The sequence below is a fragment of the Coregonus clupeaformis genome, unplaced genomic scaffold (assembly GCF_020615455.1).
Source record: "Coregonus clupeaformis isolate EN_2021a unplaced genomic scaffold, ASM2061545v1 scaf4427, whole genome shotgun sequence".
Lineage (NCBI taxonomy): Eukaryota > Metazoa > Chordata > Actinopteri > Salmoniformes > Salmonidae > Coregonus > Coregonus clupeaformis.
In genome coordinates this window covers 1-13,267 of record NW_025537881.1, presented here as the reverse complement: position 1 = coordinate 13,267, position 13,267 = coordinate 1, and the positions used below count along the sequence as shown (strand labels likewise).

At 39.9% G+C, this 13,267-nt stretch overlaps 1 protein-coding gene across 1 annotated transcript; it reads left to right on the top strand.

Moving 5' to 3' along the window:
• Positions 1-272: 272 nt before the first annotated feature.
• On the top strand, positions 273-1,872 carry LOC123490697 (pancreatic secretory granule membrane major glycoprotein GP2-like). The gene is made up of 4 exons (XM_045220587.1): positions 273-350; positions 504-654; positions 873-948; positions 1,197-1,872. Exons 1-4 carry the CDS (start codon positions 337-339, stop codon positions 1,202-1,204), a joined length of 249 nt encoding a protein of 82 aa, XP_045076522.1. The 5' UTR covers positions 273-336; the 3' UTR covers positions 1,205-1,872.
• Positions 1,873-13,267: the final 11,395 nt, after the last annotated feature.

Genomic DNA, 13,267 nt, shown 5'->3' with positions numbered 1-13,267 from the left:
CTGTTAGGAATAACTGTTTTTTTATTTTTATAACTTTGATATCTGTACTTATAAAGCTGTCTAATATCTGATGTCTTTTGGCTTCATGTTCACCCCTTGATAGAAATGAACATGGAGTTGTTGGAGTCGGTGCCAAGGCCAGAGCCTCCATGTTTCTGTATCGTTTATCCAACTACACAGAGCCTTACCCAGCTGGTGAAGTCCTCCTGCCGATTGGTTCCACCCTGCACGTGGGCGTGTCCGTAGAGGAGTCTGGGATCGAACGCTTTTGTTGTTGTTCTGGAGGACTGCTACGCCACCCAATCCCCCAACCCGGATAACCTCCCGCGGACCTACATGATTCAGGACAGGTCCATGACTCTATTCATCAGCTGTTTTGCATATCTATGTGTGGTTGTTTTATGTGTGTGTGAAGTATGGTATGTTTGTTGCTGTGTAAGGTGAGTGTAGCCGTGCATACCTTGGAAACCCTAACCTTTGCTGTTTCTTGGCTCTTCTCCCAGGTGTTCTAGAAATCGTACCCAGGTGACCGTGGAGGAAAGTGGCTCGTCCCTCAGGGCTCGCTTCTCTGCTGTGTTGCAGGTGGACTACCGTTACGTCTTCCTGCACTGCAGCCTCAGCCTGTGTGACCAGAGGAGCTCCTCCTGCACTCCGGTGAATCTTCAACTCCTCCACGTTCTCTCTTGACTCTTTGACTTAGTGTTTGTCTCTCAAACGCAGTGTTTGGTCTCTCTGACTTAATGGTTGGTCTCTCTGACTTAGTGTTTGGTCTCTCTGACTTAGTGTTTGGTTTCTCTGACTTAGTGTTTGGTCTCACCGACTTAGTGTTTGGTCTCTCCAATTTAGTGTTTGGTCTCTATCTCTCTCTACAGGTGTGCTCCGGAAGGAAATCTCGCTCTGTGTCCGATTCTGTCCTCCTCAAGCCCCTAGCCATCGGGCCAATCAGCTGTGAGTATTTTATTCAAATTTAATTCATAAGCTAATATACCACATAGGCTTTAGGCAATAAGTAGCTGACTGCTGTCGCCAAGCTGTGTTTTAATGACCACCTGCTGGGTGCCAGCGAACGGTGGCAGTTTTCACAGATTCAACATGTAGATTATTTGGGAAATGATCAGGAAAATAATGGCCTGGTCAGAGGAACTGTCGTTCTGGTGTGTTTCCTCTCTAACTGTCTGATTCTCTTTGACCCCCAGGGGCCTAGAGTCTAGAGTGAGCCTTGGGAACCCCCCAGCATGTCATATGAAGGATGGGGTCCCTCCTCCACTACTCCACTGATCTCAGACCTACAGCCAAGTATAACTTTCAAGGGCACAGAAATACTTGTTTTGATTCTAGTAATGAATTTATGCACTACAGTGTGATTTCATTGTACTGTATATGTTGTTTACACATAGACTTGTATTGTTTTTGAGGACTGATCATTTCCTCAAATCATTGTGTAAGTGCCAACCAAACCTGAGTTGCTGTGTGTGTATGCTGTGATTTGATTATGACAATAAATAACTGATGATGAAACACATTATCTAATGATTGTCTATTTAACAGGTTGGAAACATAGATACATGTCTATGTTTATTGTAAGGCAGGATAAATACATATTTACAAAAGGCAGAACAATGAGGGATTGAGGCAGAACAACGTGTGGCTTCTTTGGTATAGGAGAAAGTACTAATAGACCATAGCAGCTTTTAGGAAAGCTGGCTAAACTTGTTAAAGACAAGTGAAATTCAAGATACATGTTTAGTCAATGTTCTGGACACTTCCTAGGTTGTCTTACTAAAGCAGTAGGACAATTAGTCATATTGGTGTTAGAAATAGTGCTGTTTAAGTTCCACTGTAGAAGAACACAATAAAATACATCAGAATGACCATGACAGTCTGAGTAGTAGTTTATGATGCTCTTTGGTTGAGGACCTTCCACTTCTCTCCATTGTTACTGTTGGTTGAGGACCTTCCACTTCTCTCCATTGTTACTGTTGGTTGAGGACCTTCCACTTCTCTCCATTGTTACTGCTGGTTGAGGACCTTCCACTTCTCTCCATTGTTACTGTTGGTTGAGGACCTTCCACTTCTCTCCATTGTTACTGCTGGTTGAGGACCTTCCACTTATCTCCATTGTTACTGCTGGTTGAGGACCTTCCACTTCTCTCCATTGTTACTGTTGGTTGAGGACCTTCCACTTCTCTCCATTGTTACTGCTGGTTGAGGACCTTCCACTTCTCTCCATTGTTACTGCTGGTTGAGGACCTTCCACTTCTCTCCATTGTTACTGTTGGTTGAGGACCTTCCACTTCTTTCCAATGCTACAGTAAACTCAACGTGGGTGGTTCCTTCAGGCCCCTGTACTGTGGCCGGGATTCAGTCCAGAGCAACATTATAATAGACTTTAAAAGGTAGCTGCTCTATAACACGCCCTGGATTGAATCCAGGCCTGTGTGTGTGTGTGTGTGTGTGTGTGTGTGTGTGTGTGTGTGTGTGTGTGTTTGTTTGTTTGTGTGTGTCCTATTCCCTAACTCAGAACATCATGTCCATAACCCAGTTGTGAATGTATTTAATCTGACGGCTAAGATTAACCAGTAGGCTATGTTTGATTAGGTTTTTGAGAATGGACCAGCAGATTGTTTGAACAGCATAAGATAAGGGTTGCTTGCGTAACTGACTGATGACAATTACACACGTTTATAGACACTGTGTGTGTGAGAGAGAGAGAGAGAGAGAGAGAGAGAGAGAGAGAGAGAGAGAGAGTGTGTGTGTTTGTGTGTGTGTGTGTGTGTGTGTGTGTGTGTGTGTGTGAATGGATTGTGAGCACAACTTTTGCTGCAGGAATATTAGAGTGGAAGATTATCATGGGAAGATATTGGGTTCTCTGTTAAAATGTAACTTGTTATCAGTGACAGCGTCTGTCCAGGGGGTGTGCTGGTACATCAAGCTACCTCACCCTACAGAAACAGGAGATAGACTAGTGTCCTCTCCAGGGGGTGTACTGGTACATCAAGTTGCCTCACACCACTCATTGTTTCTCAATCCTGGTCCTGGGGAACTAAAGGGGTACACATTGTTGTGTTTACCCTAGCACTCACACACTTTATTCCACTAATCAACATCATCATCATCATCATCAAGCATTTGATTTGAATCAGGTGTGTTAGTACAGGAACGAAACCAAACATGTGCCCCTCTTTGGATCCCTAGGACCAGGATTGGGAAACACTGGGCTACAGAAAGAGGAGATAAACTCCGTTCCCAAGTGGCAAAGTCAAAATTGGCTTTTTGGTCTTAATTTAAAGTTACAGTTAGATATAAAGTAAGCAGTGTGGTTAAGGTTAGGGTTAAGGTTAGGGTTAAGGTTAGGGTTAAGGTTAGGGTTAAATCAGATCATAGGAAGAGAAATTGTAGAAATAGGCGGGGCTTCTGACTTTACCACTTGCCCACATAGTAACGACCGATAGGCTCCTGCCCAATGGGCCCTTCTGGCTCCGACCTATGACCTATTATCATTACTTATTATCAATGACAGACCAACATAACACCATCTCTGAGTGATGAGCTCATGAGTTCCGCTCCGTACAGTTAATAAAGGGGCATTACACTTTAAACTAAAAGTTTGTCAGACGTTTTCAGTTTTCAGACTTCAAAACTAATTTCAAGATGTAAAAAAAACAAAAAAAACATAATGCGACATCGGTTGTGTAGATTCAGCTATATGCCTCAACCCCAAGTGAATGTTAAAGATAAGCACTGTAGAAAATCCTTTGGATAGAGGCATATGGCATGATCTACACAACCGATGTTGTGGGTTTCATCTTCACATTAGTCTACTTTTGAGGTCTGAAGGTCTTTCATTTATGAGTGAATGTCCCTTAAAAGCAGTGTTTCCCAATCCTAGTCCTGGGGACCTAAAGAGGGACCATTTTGTTTTTGCCCATGTACTAACACACCTGATTGCCCATGTACTAACACACCTGATTGCCCATGTACTAACACCCCCCACTTTTGGGATTGGGAAACACTGCTTTAAACAATAAGCTTTATTCAGTTCTTCAATGTTTCAATGTCATCACCATGGGCACATTGGCACAAGGCTAACTGGCATAGATTATATTTCTAATAGTTATCAGTTGGTTTGTTCCATTCGCCAGGAATTCAGTTTCCTAACAATTAATTAGTAACTCCATTAAAAACAATATCCCTTTACTGTAGTCACATGATGCGCCCCACCACCCCCTCCTCCCCTGAAAAACGAGTGAATATATCCTCCATCTCTAAAGTCAAATCCATCATACGCTGATTGGTAAGTGAGCGATGCCTTATTCCATGGTTTCAACTATAGCTTATTCATTCTGTATGAAAATACTTAACATTGTATTCTTAGATTTTGCCACAGTTGAAGTGGAGAGGGAATTCAGGAACTCTTGGAGGGCAGTGGAAGTTGATAATTTGTTCTTTTTAAACGCTTCTTCATTGATAAACCTAATGCGTTTAGCTTTTATCATGTTTTGATCCTGATGAAGACTAATAGGCCGAAACACGTTAGTTTTATGATTAAATAAGTATTTTCTTTATTTTTATGTATCAACTTCCGCTGCCCTCCTCTATACTTCAGTCTTCTCCTCAATTCATTCACCTTGGTTGCAGAGCAAGGTAGCGGAAGTGCTCCCTTTGGCTATAATTGTACCAAATGTATATATATATATATATATATTATTTGTTTCATTTTTTATTTTTCAGTCCTGTATCTGATCTGAAGAGAATCTGAACGGAATGATGTCACTGGGTGTTCTGCTGGTGCTCCTGATCTTTAAGCATGTTACTGCAGAGAGCTCAGGTAAAGGGTTGATTGGCTTATTCCCGTTTAGGTAAAGGAATGAGAGCTCCACTCAGAATGTTGTTGGAAGTTTTGTGTGCAAGAATAATGCACGGGGGTGCAGAAATATTCTGTGTGGAGCTCTCATTCCTTTATCTCAGTATTATTATTGATTAACTCAGCACCACCGGTATTCGTCAAGTGTAGGATGTGCATTTAACCCTCCTCTTTATTGCTGTTTCAAGACATTGGCTTGGGTCCCAAATTGCTTCCTAATCCCTATATGGCGCAGTACTTTTGACCAGAGCCCTGGCACTATACAGGGAAAAGGATGTCATATGGGATATTGTGTTATTGTGTTAAAGATCTGGGCAACATTTAACCCATCCTGATTTTATAATGATGGACCTTAAAATGGTTTCTTGTGACTTCACCCTTGTCTTGTCAACTGCAGTGTGTTTAGATTTATATTAAAGATTCAGACTTTGCTCTTTAATACCTCTTCAACGGAAAGTGCCAGGATGACAGAAATGTCATATTCTGAATCAGCTGACGACAGAGAACAAGTTACACCCATTGTTTTTGTTGTTCTGTTTGTTCTGTTTTCAAAAAGTGACTTTACATTGATTTCAATGTCTTATTGTCCGCGTACTCACAGCTAAGGGACCGTTTTAAAAGTGCAAGTAATTAACTGAAAAACATCTTTGCAACCACATGACTTAGAAATCTCAAACCAACTGTAATAGGTTCAGGGACCTTTACTCTCCAATCCACAGAAATGTTAGCGTCCACCCCATATTACTTGCATGAATACAACCAACGGGGACTGGTTCCCTCCAATCCAAAGCAACAACTTTTTTCCTTTTTGATTTTGTCTGTTTTTTTAATGAATTTTAATCGAATTTGTATTGAAAAAAGTTACTTAAAACTGAAATAGCTTCCAACAAATATGACTTGCATGTATACAACCAACTGGACCTCTTCCCTCCAATCCACTGCAATTACTTGCTATTTTGGAAGCAATTTAAGTGTAAAGGGATACTTCAGGATTTTGGCAATGAAGCCCTTTCTATACTTCCCCAGAGACAGATGAACTCATGGATGCCATTTTTATTTCTCTGCGTGCAGGTTGAAGGAAGTTGCTAACTAGTGTTAGTGCAGTGACTGGAAGTCTATGGTAACTGCTAGCATGCTAGTAAATACCATAGACTTCAAGTCATTGCACTAACACTAGTTAGCATTGGCTTGTGAAACTACCTCTAACTTCCTTCATACTGGATGCAGTGACATAAAAAAGTTATCCATTAGTTCATATGTCTCTGGGGAAGTAGATAAATGGCTTCACGGCCAATATCCCAAAGTATCCCTTTGAAGGAAGTATTGTTTAATATAAATTCAATTCAAATACAAAGAAAATATACAAAGTCAAATAAAGCTAAACTAATTGCCATGGATTGGAGAGAAGAGGTCTCTGAACAAAAATCAAATTGGTTTGATATCACTATGTCATGTGGTTGAGAAGCTATTGACATTTTTCACATGCAATAGTAGGTGTTGCAGTTTTAAGACGGTCCCTTAATCCTTGAAGCGGTGGAGGGCTACTGCCGCGTTCACGTGCTAGTCGGAAAAACAAGGAAACTGACATTTCTGACTTGATCACTGGTTGTAGTTATACACGTGCTGCGTTCAACGAATCAGCAAGTAGGAAACACGTCATAGATTTTGCCTCCAAAAAAGGAAATGTGAATTGCATAAACAAGAGACTTGTTCGCTATATTCAGATGATTTAGAACATGTATGTCAATTCTATCATTCTGGCCGTTCTGTTGAAGAGGTATTGATGAGTAAAGTCTGGATCTTTAATATAAGGCTTATTATAAACCGGATAGTTTGGGTCTTGGATGCTGATTGGCTAAAAACATGTATGTTAGGCAATGTACATGGGTATGGCGCAAAACTACTTGTTTACTGTTATATTTGTGTTGGTAACCGGTTTATAATAGCAATAAGGCACCTTGAAAGTTTATCGTGTATGGCCAATATACCATTGTTAAGGGCTGTCTCCAGGCACTCTGTTTCACATCATGCCTAAGAACAGCCCTTAGCCATGGTACACTCTTAGAGAAAAGGGTTCCAAAAGGGTTGTTTGGTTCTACCAAGAACCATTTTCATCTGAAGAACCCTTTTTGGAAGACGAGGTTCTTTGTAAGGCATCCTAAGAACTGTTTTTGAAAAGGGTTCTTTTGATGATTCTTTGGAAGTCAAGAGGATTCTTTGGAAGGCAACATCTGAATAAGCTGGACCAGGAAGAACAGAAAAGGAATAAGCTACTCAAAGAGGTGCTTCAAAGGTAGGCTGCATATGGAAGGTGGGGTGTGTATGATTGTGTGTGTCACACATATCCAATAGCACTTTATTCTCTGCCCCCTCCATAGCTCCCAATGCAATACACTGTAATAGACTGTACACTGGGATACATATTGACTCGTAGAGAAAAAACTTGTCTACCCGTCTCAGCTAAAGTGGGGGTGAAAAATACTCAGTCAGGGTCTCTACTAACTAAAAATGGTACGTTTTGAAGGGGGACTGTGTCCCACGGCCTGCTGCTTCGAGGGGGTGGAGATAGCTATGGAGGGGGTGAAGAACGAAGTCCTGCTGGATATGTACACATAGTCCCGCCACAAACTACACATATTTGGTTAGTAGAGAACCCTACTGAGTATTCCACCCCACTTTAGCTGAGACTGGTATTTTCTCTACAACCCATAAGTATTCCATATGCAGTGTATTGCATTGCAGTGAATGGAGTGGGTGGAGTAAGGAGTCACCAGCACTCTGTATTAAACCCGTTGCCCAGCACAAGAGACCAATTTAGTTTTGCAGACTCTATTGATTAATTCATATAACCTATATTTGTATTTTATTAAACGTGTATTTCTTTCAATATAGCCTACACAATAGCTTTCGACACACCGGTATTTGTGTAAACTTTCAAAAGAAATGCTGGTATAAATAATACAATATTACAAATAAAATACTTAATGTTCTCCACACATTTTTTCAAAGGCGGTTGCAATGCTGTGAAAACCAGTTGTACTGCACTAGAGTGAGAAACAAAAATCGATATTCCCAATGTTTAGCATGTTTTTGCAGGGTGACTCTTATTTTGAAAAAGAAAATCTGAGTTCCTGCTGCCAGTTTTATATCCTGCTGCTAGGAGAACGGTAATCAAAATGATACCGCAGCAAAAAAAGAAGGTACAGTAAATTTGTCAAAGTCCCAGAATGGCACTTGATCCAGACAGATAAACTCAGCTACTGCTCTGTTTAATCGTTGGGCATCTTTTGAGTCAAATATCAATACATTTTGACTGTTTTACAACGACATTTTTCAGAGACAGACATGTATGAAAAGACGTCATTTGTAGACGTTTTTGTTTGGACCAAATCAAGGCCGGTCCAGACCAGACCAAATCTGAACCAAATATAGACGTCTATGATTGGTTCAGATTTGGTTCGGACAGGACCAAAAATTAATGTCTGTGGACATAGAAATCAACAAATAAAGACATCCAGAAGATGTCAGCATCGGTCCGTGATTACTTGGCTGTAGCCTACAGTGTCGGCCCACAATGAAATTTTATGAAAGCCCATCCATCTGGCAGGCCTATCAGTTTGTAAAACACCAAAAAATTATGGCCGGTCCAGACAAAACCAAAAAAATACGTCGGCTTCGGTCCGTGCTTACTGGGGTACAGCGACAGTGTCAGCCAGAATGGAATTTTAGGAATCCCCATCCATGTGGTAGGCATACCGTTTGTAAAACAGGCAGTTGCATTGACTTTATTAGTCCAGATTCCTGTGACTAATCAATTAGGCTATTAAAGCTCTGAATATCAGCTACCCAACTTTATCAGGAGTTATCCTGAGTCTATTTGCAATGAGAATCAATATGTTTACACAGCGCGAAATGCAGAAGTATTTTATTTTTTGCTATGATCAGCTGGTCAAAAATGGAAAGATACAAACTTGAAACCCCTGATCATGACAATTTAGCCCCTGATTTTTATTATTTTTAATTTTTTAGGGGGTAGATCAGCTTTAATATTGCAGATAGATTGTAACTTCCATCAATGTAATTGTCTGCGTCACTTCCAATCCCCCATATGTTTGTTTTCTCGCAAATATATATATACAGTGGGGAGAACAAGTATTTGATACACTGCCGATTTTGCAGGTTTTCCTACTTACAAAGCATGTAGAGGTCTGTAATTTTTATCATATGTACACTTCAACTGTGAGAGACGGAATCTAAAACAAAAATCCAGAAAATCACATTGTATGATTTTTAAGTAATTAATTTGCATTTTATTGCATGACATAAGTATTTGATACATCAGAAAAGCAGAACTTAATATTTGGTACAGAAACCTTTGTTTGCAATTAATGAGATCATACGTTTCCTGTAGGTCTTGACCAGGTTTGCACACACTGCAGCAGGGATTTTGGCCCACTCCCTCCATACAGACCTTCTCCAGATCCTTCAGGTTTTCGGGGCTGTCGCTGGGCAATACGGACTTTCAGCTCCCTCCAAAGATTTTCTATTGGGTTCAGGTCTGGAGACTGGCTAGGCTACTCCAGGACCTTGAGATGCTCTTCTTACGGAGCCACTCCTTAGTTGCCCTGGCTGTGTGTTTCGGTCGTTGTCATGCTGGAAGACCCAGCCACGACCCATCTTCAATGCTCTTACTGAGGGGAAGGAGGTTGTTGGCCTAGATCTCGCGATACATGGCCCCATCCATCCCTCCCCCTCAATACAGTGCAGTCGTCCAGTCCCCTTTGCAGAAAAGCATCCCCAAAGAATGATGTTTCCACCTCTATGCTTCACGGTTGGGATGGTGTTCTTGGGGTTGTACTCATCCTTCTTCTTCCTCCAAACATGGCGAGTGGAGTTTAGACCAAAAAGCTCTATTTTTTGTCTCATCAGACCACATGACCTTCTCCCATTCCTCCTCTGGATCATCCAGATGGTCATTGGCAAACTTCAGACGGGCCCTGGACATGCGCTGGCTTGAGCAGGCGGACCTTGCGTGTCGCTGCAGGATTTTTAATCCATGACGGCGTAGTGTGTTACTAATGGTTTTCTTTGAGACTGTGGTCCCAGCTCTCTTCAGGTCATTGACCAGGTCCTGCCGTGTAGTTCTGGGCTGATCCCTCACCTTCCTCATGATCATTGATGCCCCACGAGGTGAGATCTTGCATGGAGCCCCAGACCGAGGGTGATTGACCGTCATCTTGAACTTCTTCCATTTTCTAATAATTGCGCCAACAGTTGTTGCCTTCTCTGCTTGCCTATTGTCCTGTAGCCCATCCCAGCCTTGTGCAGGTCTACAATTTTATCCCTGATGTCCTTACACAGCTCTCTGGTCTTGGCCATTGTGGAGAGGTTGGAGTCTGTTTGATTGAGTGTGTGGACAGGTGTCTTTTATACAGGTAACGAGTTCAAACAGATGCAGTTAATACAGGTAATGAGTGGAGAACAGGGGGGCTTCTTAAAGAAAAACTAACAGGTCTGTGAGAGGAATTCTTACTGGTTGGTAGGTGATCAAATACTTATGTCATGCAATAAAATGCAAATTAATTACTTAAAAATCATACAATGTGATTTTCTGGATTTTTGTTTTAGATTCCGTCTCTCACAGTTGAAGTGTACCTATGATAGAAATTACAGACCTCTACATGCTTTGTAAGTAGGAAAACCTGCAAAATTGGCAGTGTATCAAATACTTGTTCTCCCCACTGTATATATCCACACACACACACACATATACACATACATACATATAAATACATATATATACACATATCCTTTAAAAAATATATATTTCCCTTTATTACGTTTCCAACCCTACCACCCCTTCCCTAATTGGAGTAAACTAGTGAACAACAATGCTTAGGCCTCTACTTCCAGCTTATACATACTATATACATTTTATGGACACAGTCAATTTGACAATAATTCTATTTAGTTTGTTTTTACTCCTGAACTTCCTCTACCCTCAACCTCTCCGATCCTTTTCATGATGTCGATCCGGTTTGCTTCTATATGCCATATCTTTCTAACTGTGCTCTTTCACAAAAGCTCTCAACCTATAACCTATATACTTATTATGGACACAGTATGCTTTACATTAGTTATCTTGTTGTTATTAGTTGTTGTTAGTTGTTATTAGTCCCATCCTTCAACTCCATTCAACACTTCCCATCTATCTCTTAACACCATCCATATTGGATTTCTATTTGCCATATCTTTTTCAACTGTACTGTGATGTTTCACAAAAGTTCTGAACCCTTCTATTCTCATTGTTTCTACAGATTGTAAATTGAAAATAAACATTTTTTCTAAAAAGTATATATTATATTATTGATCGATTGACCATGACTTTTCAGATCACCCAGTAGTGCTATCTGCAGGGTTAGCTCCAGGTAAATATTGCAATCCTTCAGCCATTCCTGGACCTATGTTAAAAAATAAACAAGCTACAAATGGACAGTACTCAAAACAAATGATCTAATGATTCTGTCTCTTAGCAGCAAAATCGCAGAGCTGGGAAGATTGTATCCCCCATAGAATAACATTTTTATTGGTAGCAAGAATTTTGTATAATAATTTAAATGGAAAATTCTAACGTTTGAATCTGGCGTCGTTTGGTTATCAGTTCATAAACACTATGCCATGGAATCGATGCGTCAAAAATATCTTCCCAACTATTTTGGAAATCTATATGGGACGCGGTTGTCAATCCTTTGGTCCTTAAATGAAAACTGGTATACTTTTTATTTATCACCATTTTCTTTAACCAATTATGTTCTTTAAAGCAGGGCTGACAGACAAGTTCCAATTTTCCCCCTTCCATTTTCCTCTTCAATTTTCTGGTAATGCCAATTATTTGGTTGTAATTTTGGGTAGAGAGACATTTCCATATGTTTTTGTTAGCTGCATGTGCGACATAACTTCACCAGTCCTACCGATGATATCATTTACGAAGATTATACCTTTTTTAAACATTCTTTCCAAAAATAATGTTTTTAATCAATTAGTACATTTGAGTTTAAACACAATATTTGTTTCATTATTTGTTCTGTCATTTCTGGAGGATTAAATTGAAATTGCAACCAACTTTCTATGGCTTGTTTTAGAAATAGTGATATTTGGAGATTATTTCCTTTTCAAATAACTGAAAGTGAGTGGTTGTAACTCAGAATAAAGGAAAAAGGCCATTCTTGAACATTGGGTGAGACAATCTACTAATTTGGATTTAAGTATAACTTTTGTATGACTGAAGTTTTTAGTGATAAGTCTAATGCTTTAATATTTAATAATTTCTGTCCTCCAATTCATATTCATTATATAAATAGGCCCGTTTAATTTTGTCTGGCTTGCCGTTCAAATAAAATGGAATATTTTTCTCATATAATTTAAAAAACTGTTTGCTAGGCGTAGGCAAGACCATAAGCAAATAGGTAAACTGGGATAATACTAAAGAGTCAATCAGGGTGATTTTTCCACAAATTGACAGGTATTTACACTTTCCATGGTAGCAAGATCTTCATCTATTTTTTTGCTAACTTTCTAATAAAATGTATTGGAGTGAGATCATTTATTTAATTTGGGATATATATTCTGAGTATATCCACATCACCATCAGACTATTTTTATTGGTAAACTACATGGTAATGTAAAAAGTTGTATTTTTAGTGAGATCCAATTTGCACTATAACACATTTAGTATTTGGTTGTAATCCAGAGAGGTTGGAAATTTATCTAGATCCTCTATGAGGCTGTGGAGGGATTCCAGTTGGGATTTAAAAGAAAACATGAATCAGTCATCAACGTATAATGACACTTTCCTTTGTTTTTAAAGTCCTTAAATCTAATCCTCTGACGGTTATTATTGGATCTGATTTTAATATATCACATTCTGATGGCCATGCAATAAATAGATATGCCGAGCAGTGGATGTCCTTGTTTCACTCCTCTTGACAATTTAAAACTTTTGGAGAAATAGCGCATATTTATAATTTTACACCTGGTTAACGCTATACATGATTTCAAATAGAGTAAGGAGATTCTCCAAAATTGATACTTGTAAAGTGTTCAGCCTGTATGAACAGCACCTACCGCTAACCCGGACACTTATAAAACCAAAACCCCACAAACACACCTCCTCTTATCCTACCACTTTGCCCAAATCTGCTTCCTACACCTTTCTTTCAACACCTTCCTGTAACTCTCAACTGAAAAAAATCTCTCACTCCCAACAACCTTCTCTGCTGCTACTACTACTGTTTTATCTTCTGCGACTTCATTTCCACACTGTTCAGTGCCATAGCAAATGAACGCCAAGAACCACAACCGCTTCTTAAAAACACAACCTGTTTGGGCACCTACTGGCTACCA